Below are 16,934 nucleotides of genomic sequence, written 5' to 3'. Positions count from 1 at the left end.
TTTTATAATTTAAGTGCAGAATGGCATTAAAAATTCCACCTCACAATTAAATGTAATGCAATTTGGGGTTGGAAAAAAGCTAAACCTATAATATTTTACATTTTGATTTCTATTTAGTCGTGACATTAAATGCAAATATCTTAGAAAAACAAAGGAACTAAACATAAGACCATGCGTTTTATTCACCGTGTTTCTTTGTTGGACTCAACAATCTTCGTTTTAAAACTTTGATACGCAAAGTGAGCATGTTTTTTTTAACCCTCTGACATCTTAATAGTCTAATCTACAGTAGGTGGGAAAGCGCAACTTCCATCGGCTTCTCAGATCAGGTCAGATCTGGGATATAAAGGGTTTTACAGCAGCTCCTTTGTGCCTGTTTTAAATTCAAACATACTCACATCGTTAGAAATTTTGGTGAAAAATGACAAAAGGCAACTCTGCCTCGCTTTGTTCTCATAACTTTTACATGACAAATGGATCCAGAAGTTTCTGGGTGTTGTAAAGATTTAAAATTCATCGTAGCTTCAGTTCTACTGGTACATTACGACTGGGTTAACATGTTCTTCTGATGCTTGTCATACGCATTCATTACGAATAACTGCAACACATCCAGCAGGTGGACACTTCACAGGCTAAAACATCACGTATCTCAGCTGTGATTTGGTATTGGCTGCTGTATTGTGCGGAGTTGCTTATATAGTTTTTAACTATCACTTGTCTTTTTACATATTTTGAATGAAGACAGCCTCGTGAACTTATACCTTCAAACCTGGTTTTGTCATTCAAACACGTTGAAAAGTTAATGCAGTGCAGTGTATTTAAGGAAATGTAGCAACACTGGCAAAAAAAAAAAGCCAGCTTTTTAAATGTTTCTATGAGAAAGGAGAGTTAGCGTGTAAAGAGATTTTATTAGACAGATAACTGAATGATAAGAGAGGATGATCTGCTGGGGGACATTCAAAACAAACCTTGTACATAACATTATCATACTGTTTTAGCAATATAACCTGCTGAATGTAGTGTTGATAGTTTGCATTTATAAGTGAAGCTGTGATTAAGGAGTTTTACTAGATAACAGAGGAAGTACAGAGATCTCTTCATTTTCTCTACATGTTCAACAAAACCTGCCAAACCATTCGACAGTATTTTACCTTTATCGTTTTCACATCTTTCAAAATCAAACCAATGAACGCTGTTAAAAGTGATAATTCTGTATTGAAACTGCAAATGAACAGTGTCTTAAAGAGTGACTTCAGTATTTTTCAACCTGGACTGCATGTTTTTGTGTCTAAGTGACTAATGGGGACGCCTTTTTTTTTTAAATCGGTCCGGTATCGAGGGAGAACGCTGCAGCTGGCAGCCACTAAAACAGGCTGCAATGTAATCGCTCGCTCAATTCACCCTCAACTAACCCCTCCACCCTTGGTTACTGTTGCTAGCCTTCATTATCCAATATTCATTCATTCATCTTCAACCGCTTATCCGAGGTCGGGTCTAATATATTATTAATAATTTATTAAACGGCTGCATTGAATACTCGATTCTGATTGGTCAATTACGGCATTCTGCAGTCTGTTATTTCTGTATAACAGACCGTTGCTATGTGTAGCAGACCGTTGCTATGTATAACAGACCGTTGCTATGGGCGCAGCTCTGATGTCGGACTCTGGTGGACCGTTTTTGTGTCAAAATATTGATTCCTTCAATAAGTAGCCGTGTAATAAGCGGGAAAATGTACAGCTTCGCGTCGGGGTGCAGCATCACCTTGTCGGGGGATTCTTTCACAACAATGACTGGCTCGCTGTACATTATCCATTATTATCCCGCCTTTCCGTTTGTTTAAAGCATGCCAGGATATTGCTCATACAACGCGCTAAGATAACGTAGCGTCTTGGAGCGAACAAAGGAGCTTTTGTTGATCTTCGATGGATTCAGCTGTGAGTGAGGTCTTCCGCATTGTTTAATGAATATTCCTCATTAGTCACTTGGACAAAAAAACATGAATATAGGGCCAAGGTTGAAAAATACAGAAGTTACCGTTTTGTTTTCAACTTCTTCTCTGTATGTTTAAACGTCATGCAATAATGTCCTTTGAGACATTGTGAGTATATTTTAACTTCAGTTTGACTTTGTTCTGTTATTATTTTATCATTGTGCAGTGGCCATATTGGAGATTGATGTCAAAGAAACGCACATGTACATTAGTTGTTGATTTTTAACAAATCTCATATGTGAATACTAAAAATGAACACTTTGTAGATTTCTGTATAGGCAGCAAAGTATTTCATAAACGCATCACATCATAGCACAGCAAAGTGTTTTTCTTCTGTATATAAATGTACAACATGTGATATTTTACAACATTTCCATGTGCTTTAGAAGATACAGTATCGTATTGTAATATCTGCCGTGTAGCTTATTTTAGCAATTGGATTAATCCACTTGATTGCAGTTGTGATGTAAAGAGCGGAGGGTTTTACGTGGTGAAATGACAAATTGATGAAGTGGAATTGTAAAATGACTAAGGCAACGAGATGGAGAGCTTTGAGAGAAATGTGAACCACCCATCTACTATCTGCATGATATTCTTCTGTCTATACTGTCTGTGGCTATAAACTTAACTTTTTTCACTTTGATCTTTGCTACTACAAAGAACAATAAAGAATATATTATGAAAAGTGGCTGAATAGATATCATTCGAGAGAGAGTGTTCCTATTGGCTGTACTCCGGTCATGTGTCCGGAACTTGGCGTTCCTTCAAATTTCACAATGGCGGCCGCGTCATAAACTTTCTTATTTTACAACTAAACTGAGCACTACAAGATGATTCTGAAAATATTTGAGGAGAGAAATAGGCATTAATGTAACATAATATTGATTCATATTTGATCAGCGCTGCCTAGTTTGATCGTTTGGTCGGAGTTTGCGAGTGATTGACAGCCGGCTCTCATAGACAGCAGATGGACAGCAGACCTCAGATCAGCTCTTACTGCTTGTTTTCCTCTGGTCTGTGAAATCTTGTAGATGCCGTTAGGAGCACCGGAGGACACAGAGGAACATGATTTTTTTCAGGTTAACTTTTTCATGCACTACTGTCACGATATAGCGACCGTTTTTTATAAAAATAACTTTTTTTAATCATATTTGCTCCAATCTCGCCTACTTCAGCTTTGAAGACAAACTTATACAATTTGAAAATGATAAATAAAAAAAACTCACCTCCTTCCCAAAGTGTATGTCATATGCATTAACACAGCCAAAATGATTGGAAAATTAAAAAGCCCAAAATAAATCCGTATTGATAAAGTAGTTCCTGTTTTGTAAGCAATTCAGCCACCCAAAAAAATATAACACATAGCACCTTTAGTCTTTAGACCCTTAGAGCTGTGCAAATATTGATCACTGTATAAGTCATGAGATACGAACATGATGGTATGAAAGGTAGTAAATGCTTTTAAATTATTTTGCCATTGAGCCCGTTATAAAATCTGAAAAAAGTTTTGCAAAAAAAAAGGCATCAGGCCAAAGACAGACAAAAGTGTGTGTGTGTGTGTGTGTGTGTGTGTACTGTCGAGTCAGCCAGATTTCATTATATAACATTTTAACATATAATTTGTACATGCATAGAAACCCACCAAAAGACACGTCCTCCGTGAATGCACATAAATCAGATCAACAAAGACATTATAAGGGGGTCGATATAAAGTTGCTATTTATTTCATATAGAGTATAAAGTACTGTAAAATATCACAAAGAACATGATTACACTTTCTTTTTTTTTTTTATAGATACAATATGGGGTACTTCATCATTTCTGGCTAATGGATACCAGAACCTGACATACAAACATGCAAGCAGGAGACAAGTTTGAATTATGTGTTGAGCAGAAGATATGTCCAGGCTTCCCAAAAGTCTGTTTTATCTGAATATTTAGATTTATCTTTTTCATTTTATCCGCTGCTTTGCAGACTCCAACATTTTATTGGTTTAACAATGTTAGTGGAAATCTCTCTCTTATTTTAGAACAATAATTCTGATATTGGTATTTGACATTTGCCTGATTTTCCCATTTAGAATTGGACTTAATGTATGTATGACATGTTTTTTAGAACTGTACACGCTTACGGAAAATACACATTTGGGAAGCCCTGTGCACATACTGTATGGTACTGGTAAAAGTTTGTATATTTCTGGATCTGTGATATATAAATAGAGTGTTGACTTGTGTGACTAATAACGTGGTCTGTTAGATATGTTAGGTGATCCAAATATATTAGTCTATACATGTTAGTCTTTACAGTTATGTAGCCTTTTACGCTCCTAAAGGATCTGATGATGATGAAGACTGTAACTAATGTTAGTATTTGGGAGGATTGGTTTTGGTCTGCCTTGAGGACAGGAGGGTTTATGTTGATGTTTCTGTTCAGGCAACTCTTCTTCTTTGCCCACTTCACTTAGAATTGACTAGTCCTCATTTGGTTTTGAATAGCCATCAGACGAGTTAAAGAACTGAATTGTTTTGGCTTCAGTATGATTTAAAGGTGGTACTTCCACGAAATGCTGTTTCTCCTCTAACTGGATGTTACAGTAAACAGTTAGTAGCAGTAGCCCTTACTGTAAGCTCTGTGCATGTACTGAAACACAGACACTTCTTTTTGGTTTCTTTATCCCCCAAGACTAATCAAATCCAGAAAAAGTACTTGAATCCATTTAGAATAGTGATTTGATCCAATTATGTTGAATTTGTACAGGAGTGGATAGACTGACCCTATTTGAACTGGACCTCAGTGTTTTCTCAGTTAGGTTCTCATTTTTTAAACTGGAAAAATGCATTTCCTGCAGAAAATGCGTGTGAATGCTGACAGCTAAAATTAATTGCAAAGCATCGCTGAAATGCAGAAATCTTGAATCGCAAATGCAATGCACTGTACTCCTGAAAACCTGAACTGTAAAACTGGCAGAGTTGAAAGCTGAGCTGCATTAGCTAAAGATGCTAAGAGCTGAAATACATCGCTAGAAAAAGCTGGAAGCTAAACTGTCAAAGGTGGAAGTTGAAATTAACTCGTTAGACAGCAAGTAGTATTTGGGTGGAATAAACCTTTGAAAGTATAAGTACATGGACGGAAAGTAGTATTTGGGTGGAATAAACTTTTAAAACTATAAGTACATGGACAGCAAGTAGTATTTGGGTGGAATAAACCTTTACAACTATAAGTACATGGACAGCAAGTAGTATTTGGGTGGAATAAACCTTTGAAAGTATAAGTACATGGACAGAAAGTAGTATTTGGGTGGATGCTACATCAGCATTCACAGAGATAAAATGTTGTGCTCGCACACAGATCCAGCAGTGAAGATGACACTTCTACAACTTCTTAACAGGAAAAGAAAACAATATATTCACGTGTGGATGTTTTTGGCTGGATCTGTGCAGGAAGGAATCTGATTTTTAAACTCATATGTGATGAATTTTTAACAGCAAGATCAACTTATAATGAAATAAAAAAAATGGCCTTTGTGTGAAGTCTGACTTCAGTTGCGTTCTTTGCATTACAAATGTAATATTTTCTGTTTGTTTGTTGTGGTATATTGTCTGTGGTTTGACTCTGTTTAACACAAGTTCAGCCTCTTTCATCCCTCCATCTTATTGCATTCCTCCTCCGGCTCCTCCTCCTCCTCCTCCTCCTCCTCCTCCTCCTCCTCCTCCTCCTCCCGAGGGCTTGGCTTTGCTCTTATTCTCCTCGGCGTCCGGATCACGGCAAGTGCACTCGTCCTGGTCGCAGTCCGCCCCAAACTGAATGACCTGGCGGTAAACAAGCACAACGTTCAAGCGCTCGGCTTCCCGGAGCCACCGTAGATCTTTCAATCTGTGGCTGGATTCAAACAAAAACACAAGATGTGTCTTTTCAGGCCTGTCTGGTGCAGATGTCATTTTTAATGGATGACTAAACCAAGAAAACACACATTCCATTTGGTTGGCTTCCGTGTTTAAGACCGCCTGAGATGGTTTTTGATGAAATCTGATAAAATCATGTGCGTATACAGTATATACTGTATATATGGCCTATTCCAGTGCAAGTAGGCGGAACAAATGCCTAGAAAAGAAGGATGAAAAGCCAACACAGTCTCACGGCAGTTCGTGAAATAGTCACAAAATTTAATCTATTTGATTTGTATACATAGACACAAATTTCCTTTTTTTGTGACGCTCAGCACGACTTTCAACAACAAATTTTTTGTGCGTTTTCCTACAAATGTCCAGCAACACGTGACGCACGTATCAATTTCCACTCCAGTATTTTCAAAATAAAACTACTTAGTTAGGTTTAGGAATAGATCGACTTGGTTAGACTTAGGCAGCAAAAGCACTTGTGTTTAGGAAAATATCAACTTGATTAGGATTAGCCAACAAACTACTTAGTTAGGTTTAGGAAAAGATTGACTTGGTTAGGCTTAGGCAACAAATCACTTAGTTAGGTTTAGGAAATGATTGACTTGGTTAGGCTTAGGCAACAAACTACTTAGTTAAGTTTAGGAATAGATTGACTTGATTAGGTTTAGGCAACAAACTACTTAGTTAGGTTTAGGAATAGATTGACTTGGTTAGGCTTAGGCAACAAACTACTTAGTTAGGTTTAGGAATAGATTGACTTGGTTAGGCTTAGGCAACAAACTACTTAGTTAGGTTTAGGAAAAGATTGACTTGGTTAGGCTTAGGCAACAAACAACTTAGTTAAAGTAACTCTGGAAGTGGCTTAACTTAAGTACGGAAGTTCCGTGACAAATAAATCAACTTTGACTTGTGGTTTCACACGGGACACAAACACCGGTCTCCCGGGCGAAAGTATGTGTTTTTTGACACAACCATCCACCCCAACCTTCTCCCTACGTGGCGTTCGCCGCTCTTTATACTTCCCGGTTCACAATCACGTGGATTACATACAAGTTAATTTTGTGCTGACCATCACGAAATTTTTTTTTTAATTTGTGTCTATGTACAAGAATCCGGAGTCACGAAATTTCATAAAATTTTGTGACTATTTCACAAACTGCTGTGCGACTGGGCTGGAAAAGCAGCAGCAGGGTAAAAGGAAATATTACATCAGGACTTTAAAGCAGAGTCACTGAAAAATGCACTAGTTCGTTCAGGAGGCTTCCCAACAGGGTTGTTACATTTCAACTGTAGCGAAGAGCACGAATTTGAAAAATATAAAAAATACACTTGCTTGAACAGACCTAGCAGCTAGTGAACCATTTTGCCCCCGCCTCTCCATTGTGTTTGTGCTGAAAGGTAAGTACCACTCAGTAACCCGAGCGTGGTCTTAGTAGACTTGTTGTATTTTCTCACAGTTTCAAAGAGAACTCCAACTGCCCCCCGGAGGCCGATAAAGCGCATGATGTCAAATGGTTCAACCTGGCCTTTGAATGGCGAGAAACCTTGAGGGTCTTTGGGGGGAAAGGAAAGGAGAGGGGGGCGGGAGGGGGCATACTGCCGTGGAGGTGAACGGATGAACACATGTTAAGAATCAACAACAAGAGGCTGCCAGCTCTTGTCTAGGAAGCGAGCCATCACCACAGGTTGCAAAATAAACTCTGGTGCCCCGCGAAGCAGTCTGTTGCAAGAAATGTAAACATTCGCTCCTGGAGAGAAGGAGTGAGAGGAAGATTGAGAGAAGGAAAGGAGAGTGGGAGGCAGAGAAAGAAAATAAGGATGACTGCGAGCAGGGCGAGAAGGAGAGTGGGAGGTAGCTGCTTGTCGGCCTTTCGCTGCCGATCGCGCTCAATTTTTGGAGGGAGACGGGGTTGATGGCAGGGTAATAGTTTCACCGAGGGCTCTCAACGAGCTGCAGAAGGCCCGAGCTTCCCTTAAAGTGCCAGCGGTCCCATTTAAGATGAATTGGCGCGGCCATTAAATGTTTCCTTAACAGCTTCATCTTGATTCATTGGTGCGGGCGCAGAACCAGCCAAGCAATACCCCACCTTTGATGCCTTCTAACAACCTTTGGAAGGAAAGAAAAGGGGCTTGTTTTTTTGCCTCATCCACAGAAACAAAAGCCAAGTCTTTTTTGGCTGTTTGGGCTTTTGTTGCCTCCCTGCTGTTTACTGCAACATATTCATGAACACAATTCATGTGACAGGAAGAGGTTTCAAAGTGATGAATTCGACCTCGCGTGCAATCAAAACCAAATGTAAAAGCTTCAGACTTAAAAAATCATGTTCCTTCTGTTCGCTCTTTGCTGCTTTTTACTACTTTGGCCCTTTTGTTGGACTCCAACACAGACTCCAGTTAACAAATCAAAGGGAGATTGTGTGTTTCCATAGATGGTGTGGCAGCTCAGATCTTTTTCTTCTGGAGTTTTCCCCTGTTGGCCGATGACCGAATCCCACCTGAATCATCCCTCATGTATCCCCCCTTTCCTTGTCATCGCCGCAGCTACCCCTGTAAATAAAACCAATACTGCCTGAGCTCCATAAAAAGGATGCAGCTGGCCTCGTTCAGACTGATCCAGACGCAAATAGATTTGAATATTGATTCAAATAGTTGATGTAGTTCAGATGAGGGTGACTTATCCTGCCAGATAGATACTGGAGCAGTCTGCGAAGTGGCTATGTTACTTGCGGAATAGACTGCTACAGGAATGAGGCCTAAAACCCGGAAATGAGTTAGCATTTTAGCACTTCCGGTTCCCTCGTCTGGAGGTCAATGGGTTTTTTGAATGGTTGGATCAGAAAAAATGGGCCAGCGTAAGGATGTGAGCGACTTTGACGAGGGCCAAATAGTGCTGGCTAGACGACTGGGTCAGAGCATCTCCAAAAACTGCAGCTCTTGTGGGATGTTCCCGGTCTGCAGTGGTCAGGACCTGCCAAAAGTGGTCCAAGGCAGGAAAACCGGTGAACCGGCGACAGGGTCAGACCCGAGGCTCATTGATGTACGTGGGGAGCGAAGGCTGGCCCGTGTTGTCCGATCCAATAGAAGAGCTACTGGAGCTCAAACTGCTGAAAAAGTTAAAGCTGGTTCTGATAGAAAGGTGTCAGGACACACAGTGCATCGCAGTTTGTTGCATATGGGGCTGCGTAGCCGCAGACCTGTCAGGGTGCCCATGCTGACCTAATGTTATGGCTGATCGGTGTACGTCATCCCTGGATCACTCTATAAGGTAAAAAATCAAACTCACCTCATCGTCATCTGTGTGTTTATGAAACTGTCGCAAACTGGCATGAAATATCCCAACTCTCAAAGTCCTTTTTCTTGTGTGGCAGCAGAGGAAATGTGTGATGATGTTCACGCTGCGTTAAAAACCTGTAATTTCCTACACCTGCACAAGTCGGGCCACATAGAAACAGAGAGTTCTGTAAATAAAACCTCCACTCCGCTCCGCCGCTCTGCTGGAGCCGCCCGCGGTGGCAGTCAGGATGCTGACTCTCACGGCGGTTTTAGTTGACTTCCTCCGAACGACCCCCGCTCGCCGAGCTGCTGTTTTACAGTGGCCGACTAAACCGCAGACCGTCAGACACCTCGCCGCTCCCCCCCACCTCCCTCTTCCCCTGTAAACGAGCAGTTAGTGGCAGTCTGGCAGCTCATTTATTATGATGGCGGGCTACAGACTCGCTGAACTCCTTCTCATTTAGGAAGGAGCTGCTAGTGAGTCATGGCGTGCTGCGGACATGAAGGAGACAGCCGAGGCCCGGCCAACTGTAGGCCTTAGGAATTAATAGGCAGGGCCCCCTGAATGGGTGTCATGAATATGTGGCTGTACAGAAGCTCTACTACTTCCCAAATGTCCACATGGGAGAGGAGTTCTCGTGAAAGCACAAAAAAAAAAATAGGAAAAAACGATGTGTTTTTGTAGAAGCAGTTGAGGGAACGAGCGGCCTGGTTTCCACCACTGGGCCCGACCTGGGCTCGCTCATTATTATTCATACCATTCCTCTTAGCCACCCAATATATACAGCAATCATTTAGAGCAATTAGTGTAATGTGATGCATTTGCATTTCGTAGCAAGCACGAACAAGCTACCGCCAGGGAGAGTGTGTGTTAAGGATGGATTAACACAAAGATATTTAACATATTTGTCCAACTGATTAGGCCCGAATTAAAATGTTTTTTATTTGAAAATGCAATTAGATTATAGGCCCACATGACACTGCAGAGCTGAAATGCAAAAACATCTCACTTAAGATGCTTCAAATTAAGTGTTTATTTGGGCACCATCAGCACAATAACACGGCTAAAACTGTTATAGTGTAATAGAAGAAAATGTCATCAGGTATATCCATAGCTCAGTGTGTTCCGACCCTGACTTGTTCCTTCTGCAGTGGAGCTTAATATGAGAGGTGAGAAAGTGTGTAGCAGCATGGGGTGGTGAAAACCTGCTTATTTACCATTTGAGTGGAAAAGCTGGAGGGCACAAGTCTCCTCTGTTGTTTTAAGTACAGATGAGGGAGACTAAATGGGTGCAGTCGTTAACAGGAGAGAGGGGAAAGTAGCGGGGATCTGTGTTTGTTTGCTTAGTACTGTAGAAGCCTCCTCCTGCGCAGCGGCAACGGCGCTCGCGCCAAAAGAGACAGATTTCTACTACTGTAAACAGGAAGAATCTGACTTCGAGTCCAGATTTCGGCTTCTAAAGCTCCGTCTTGATTGCTAAGATGCAAGCCCGGAGCGAGCCAAACAACACTTTGCCACCTTTTTAAACAAAGTGGAACGAAATTTGTAAGTTATATTATATTTGTTGAAAGAATAAACCCCCCCCTAAAAAGTATTTTTTTTTATAATTAAAACAAAAACAGATGGTATAAATGTGATGAAAATCAATCTTTCTCTTCCTGCGTAAACAGGAGGTGTAGCACGGGAAATGTCTGTTTGTGTACCTTTCTGGTGGAGAGTGTGGACGGGCAGCAGTCTCCTCCATCATACTGGCAGTACGCCCGGTTGTTGATGGTGTCACACCAGCCATCCCCTCCAAAAGGCTAGACACAAACAAGAAAGAGTGTTAATGTTCTCCCCAAAGTGATAATTTGACCTCACACAGCATGGAAGGCAGAGAAGGCCAAAAGAAGAAGAAAAAAAAAACTCAACATCATCCCAGAAAAGAGATTTTCAGCAAGTGGCAGACATTGCCATACAATGAAGTTGTTTGGAACAAATGTCCAATGAAAAAAAATCAAAATAAACACTCGTGAAGCGTGATCCAAGTCCAGTGAAAGTTTGCTCTGACAAAGCTTATGCAACAGCCAATGAGAGAGGGTGACATTTTTCTTTTGAGCGAGATGAAGGCGGGTTTCCAATTCAGCGTAGGCCAGTGATTTATTAAGCAAAGAGTTAACATGCACTTTACGTTAGTGGTTACATCAACTCCTTAAGCCTTTGCTACAGATGTCAAGCCGAAGCACCCGGGGTCAAACGAGTTCAGCCGATATGAAGCAACGATGCTAATGTCGGGGATGCACTGAGTATTCCATGATAAGCTGCTGAGTGGTTGCAGATGGGGAGTAGGAGGCAAGCTACCTGAGGTGCTAAATAGCTAAGCGTGATTTGTTTGCATATTTGGTTGAAAGTATGATTTCTAGTTAGGTCTTTAATGGTTAAATGCTAAGGTCAGCTTACATTAGCATAATTCTCCCATGTATCCTCCACATTAGCTTTGTAAAACATGTGCATGATGTTTCCATATCACGGGGATGAACAGGATGTTGGATTACGCAAACGAGGTCTTGAGGTGTTGGCCTAATCTCTATAAACTGATATCTGCATGTGAATCAGTGGGCGACCTCCGGTTCTGAAAAGTGAAGCCAATGAGGAAGTGCCTTAAACCTGCATTCTTTCTAACAGCCAGCAGGGGGTGACTCCTCTGGTTGCAAAAAGTAGTCTGATTGTATAGAAGTCTATGAGAAAATGAGCCTACTTCTCTCTTGATTTATTACCTCAGTAAACATTGTAAACATGAGTTTATGGTCTCAATCGCTAGTTTCAAGTCTTCTTCAATACAGCATGATGTTCATTTAGTAAATTATGTTCCCATGTAGAGTCAAATAGACCATAAAGCAGGGGATGCTTTAGGGCGTGGCTATCTTGTGATTGACAGGTCGCTACCACTGCGTTGTCTGGTCTGGGAGTTGTCCGTGTTTTTGTCTTACAACTTTAACCCTTTCACAGTGGGTTTTCACTTCATGAAAGTTAATTGTAAGATTTTGGTCGCCTCAACCCTCTCGTCACTTCTGGTTCCAAAAAAAAACAAGATGGCGATGGCCAAAATGCCAAACTCAAGGCTTCAAAACGGCAGTCCACAAAACAATGGTGACGTCATGGTGACTATGTCCACTTCTTATATACAGTCAATAAGAATCTGTAGGAAACGGGACAATGTTTTGGTATTGGAAACGTTCTGGTTTCAGTTTGTAGTCTGTTTGTAGTCCGAGTAGTATTGCATTGGCTGACATGCAATCTCTGAACCCATCGGCTATCGTCTGACGAAGATTTAGCCTTTTATTAGCTTGGCCACATGTGAAACAATCCGCTCTGTAAAACAATGACCGGCGCACGGAGAAGGAAGTCTTGGCCCGGATATCTGGATAACAGCTGGCTAGACCAGAACCCCAGAAATATTGGCCCCCAGAGGCTTAATCATTGTCAGACCGGTAGCCGATGGGTTCCGAGATTGGCGGTGGCCTAACTCAGTGAACATCGCAGAAAGAATGGCCTAACCTGATGATATCCACAGTCACTCTACTTGAAAGCTAGAGTAGGTAAAAGGTGTATGTGGCTGCCTATGGTGCTTAACAATTATGACTTTTTAGCGTGATTTCTTCTTCTATGGTAGTCATTTGGATTGTGGCATATCATTTGTTTAAAGTCTGAACTGCATTATGATCAAAACATCATATTGAGTGCACTGATAAATGACCCCGAGACCTGCTGCACAAGTAGAAATGGCCTTCACTTTGGGAGTCTTTTCGAAGACGTGGAGTGGAAATGGTTTCTTTTGGCACTCCGGGATAAACAAGGTGACAAACTGACATAAAGATTAATTCAATGTAATTAAGCAAAAGAGTTTTACTTTAACATCTCATTTAGCTGACCTTTTATTTCAACTAGGATAGACTAGAGTAGACGGACAGATGTCATTTGATGGCTATTCAGGTATGCTTCACCTTACTTAAAATACCTATTAATGACAATTCCTAAAAATTGTGCAACGCTCTGGCCGGCGTGGGAGTCCTTCTGGAGAAGTGGCACGCAGATTTTGTGGAATTTAAGCTACATAGAATCTCAAACACGTCATGATGAAAACCTTTTTAATGTTTTAGGCAAAACCTTGAGGGGGCTTCCCTGAAGTGCCAACAATATGAAAATAAGTGCCGAGAGCCAAAGATACTTTTGGCTTTCTCCGGTGAGCTGATGGAGTCATTTCAAAGACCTGGGGTTCTACCTAACCTGCGCGGGGGGAGCGAGAGCAGCTGCTGAGAAGATTTCTGCAGTTTTCTCTTCACTTCAAAGAACTCCCTACTTGACGAATCCCCTTGCCTTTCCCAACTAAACTGCCGTGGCATAAATAAATCTATTTAATCGTTCCGTTTCTGAGTAAATACTTTACCAGCAATTGCACCAGATGCCTCACCCAAATCACTACTAGTACGTAAATCTTTGAATTAGCTTTATAGTCCGGGGAAGTCGTGTCTAATACAGACTTGCTTAGCCTGCTGTCAGTTTTATTTGAATCTTACATATTTCCATAGCTGAGCTCTTTGTTGTGGGTTTGATCTCCATTTCACATACACGTCTTTTCCTTGATAAAGACTGTTGAAATTAGCGGACCCCACACTTTGCGTGCGTGAGGTTAATTTTGAGGTCATGTTGAGGTTAATTATTATTTACATTCCCCTTCCAGGAAACATATACCTCACTCTCAACCGAAATGCACAGACCCACGAAGAGCATTAAACCAGCCAGAGTTGGCTGCACACCTTCGTCCCCCATGGGTAATTAAAAGGTCAACTGGTTTGTGTATTACCATTATACAGCAACTCCCTTCAAATCAGCGTAAAAGAGACATAGAAAGCAGCAGCAGCCAACCCCACACCTCTCTAACATAAATATCCCACCTCTTGGCGTCGGCTATATCTAGGGGAGCATGTGCTGTCATCAGCACCATGGAAGCTCTTCATCACAACATTATAAAACACAGATATGTCAAGCGGAAATATATTTGTTTTTCCACTTCCTACGAAGTATCTGTATCATTCTTTTAATCGCAGACATTTTATCATCTCCTCCCTCCTTCGCCCCTCTTGCCCAGAGCTCTCTGAAAACAGTCGGGGGAGTGCAAGGTTTGCCCTTTTCTCTTCTCCACGTGACTCAAAGTGTTTTTCCTTTTGATAGGAAAGGCAGTTCGAGGAGTTCAAGGGAGGTCTGTGTGTGTGTATGTGTGTTGACGGTGGTTGTAGTTTGGGTCTAGGGATTGTAAAACACAGTCCATCGTAGTGTGCCAGGCATTATGGGATATAGGCCATATAGTACTGAATCACTGACTATTTTTATATGCTCAGAAGAAAAAATATTGTGAGAACTCAGTTAAAGCAGGAATGTTTTGTTGTCAGCGCGTCTATACATGAGTGGTATCTTATATCAATATGTTTTTGATTGGCATATTTTAAGTGTATTATAAGTTGACTATTAGAACCATGTTAACTGGTGAAACCTGTTCACTAAAGTGACACTGCCTCTTTAAGATGTTTTTCTTTATATTTATGGTTGGAGCACAAGCTCTGGGGAGCACAGTTTTTGCTGTGTTTGAACAGTACAAATAGTCTGTTGGTTGTGGAACTCAGATTATTGAATGGTTGAAGTTTCCAGTGTAGTTCCTTTCAGGTTTGGTCTGACTTTGGATTGAACTGTTTTGAGGTACAACAATGCACAGCATCAAGTAGTAATCTTTTTGAGTCTATATCATTTACTTTGCACGGCAGCTGGATTCTCGCAATGTCACAAGATCACAGGAATATCCGTCTGGTCAGGCTTCAAAATAATGCGTTTGTGTCCGGAAAGTCAGATCATGGACCAATCAGCATTCTGTAAGAAGCTACTGGCAGCTATGGGTGTTGCTTATGTGTGTAAGACCAAGCCCCCAGGAAGAGCGCCGGGCTTTGAAGCAAATTTTGGTAGTGTCCTTTAACCTTTTAAAAAGGAAACCAGGTTTTTCATTTACACATTTAATAAATCATGTTACTGCCAAAATCTGAACACATGATTGAAGTTCAGTGCCTGCACTTCAAAATGCCACTCACTGTCAGTTGTCTGCCAACTTTTGCTCCTTGTACTTCCATATTAAAACACGATTATGTCACCAGGTCACCTGTAAAACCCTCTTTTCACGGAAGAACCGCTTCTTACATGTTTTCCAGCAATGGGCTGGCTGACACTGAATGTCCCTGAATGTGTCATCCTCCCAGTGGAGTGCCTGCAGCTAGTCAGGTGCAGTTAGGTGCGATCTACCTTTCCACCTGTGAACCTTAAACCTCCTAAAACACATCAAGGAAAGCAGCCCAGTTAATGGAGCTATTCTGCTGTATGGAAATACAGTCGTGCAGGTGTCCCAACTGCATGAAAATTCAACATCGGACTCATGACTTCCCTCAAAAAACACCGCACCAATGGATGGTTCTGAACTCTAAAGGCCTTTATACACCGGCAGCGTTATTTTTTTGAATGTCAATATATTTTGTTCGTACTTTTAAACAGACGGTGAATATTCCGCGGCAAAAAAAGCGACGTAGTTTTATCGGAACAAGGTTGATTTTTCTGAGCTTTCGCACCATTAATGAAGGCATCAACCAATCACGTTGTGCGGAACAGGTTGAGTTGCGCCTCTTTTCATGAAACAACACGGAGGCTCCATAGTCCGAAACCAAGACGGCAAGTTGTATTGCTGCTTTCAACCTTGACAAAAACAACCGTTCTTACCTTTCACAATAAAAGACCTTGACATATAATATTTGCATGCTAGTATTTTGCATTTTTGTGTCATTTATTCATCACACCCCCCAGGACTTAAAGCAGTCATAGTCCTCAATGCCAGCATTAACTGCTAACTCTCTGGGTTAACACATTTTCAAAAAATCTCTTCGAGGAAGTAGAGCATGTCCTGGAACAAGGGTTGATGGGTCTGGATGTTCACCAGCCCTTAAACAGCTGCCAGTGAGCCCCATATAAAGTAGAGTTGGTAGATTTTCCCAGTGGTTACCTCCTGAGCAACCCCCTGTGGAGATATCCCAGGCACTTCCAACTGGAAGATTCAGGAGAAACCCCAGGGAACACCTAGAACATGCTGGAGATATAATATTCGCCGAACAGCCTGCGAACACAGCGGGACTGGAAGATGTGGCTGGGGCAATGCACACTTGGCATACTCCGTTTAGTCTGTTGCCACTGTAAATTGGATCCGGAAATGTTACTGAGAATGGATTGACGGTTAGCTTGGGAAGAATTCACTCAAAGGTGAATCATTTTAAAATAAAATGCGTGCTGTCAAGAAACAGCAGGAAATAGCACTCAATGTACCGGGAGGAAACAGCAGTCATCTTAAGGAACATAATTAACAAACTTCCTAGCTATCGAGTGAAGCTACAGTACAGCTGAGTAAAATCTGTCATTTCCATTGACGAGTGATAAAATCTGAAGATGTGTTATATGTGCTCGCAGTCACACATTTCCATCTTAGTCGATCAAGAATTCTTGACTCTTTCTTGGATAGTGAGCTTTGTATTTGGAATGCTAAGAAAGCCTCTCCCAAATGGTTTGCTCTGCGAAGAGACCTGTGGTTTTCACTCCATTTGGACTACTTTAATTCCACTTATTGTAAATTGCTGTCCAACAATTGTCCAACAATTGTCTGAACTAACAACCTCTACTCTTCTGGCTGCCTCTAGTCTACAGAGA

At 41.3% G+C, this 16,934-nt stretch overlaps 1 protein-coding gene across 2 annotated transcripts in view; it reads right to left on the bottom strand.

Moving 5' to 3' along the window:
* Positions 1–3,687: 3,687 nt before the first annotated feature.
* pappa2 (pappalysin 2) overlaps positions 3,688–16,934 on the bottom strand; it is a 90,817-nt gene continuing 77,570 nt past the window's right edge. Inside the window, exons 26-28 of one of the 2 annotated variants that reach the window (XR_005209209.1) lie at positions 10,871–10,969; positions 4,616–5,803; positions 3,688–4,419 (exon numbers count right to left, since the gene is read on the bottom strand). Coding sequence is in view for 1 of the 2 variants with exons in the window: in XM_037788020.1 (XP_037643948.1) it covers positions 5,645–5,803; positions 10,871–10,969 (258 nt within the window). In the remaining variant the exon portion in view is untranslated. Of the gene's footprint in view, positions 5,804–10,870; positions 10,970–16,934 lie in introns of both variants that reach the window. The other variant, XM_037788020.1, reaches the window with a different exon arrangement.

Source organism: Sebastes umbrosus, chromosome 12, assembly GCF_015220745.1.
Source record: "Sebastes umbrosus isolate fSebUmb1 chromosome 12, fSebUmb1.pri, whole genome shotgun sequence".
NCBI lineage: Eukaryota > Metazoa > Chordata > Actinopteri > Perciformes > Sebastidae > Sebastes > Sebastes umbrosus.
Note: the sequence above shows the minus strand (reverse complement) of the source record. Positions and strands in the feature narration are given on the sequence as shown.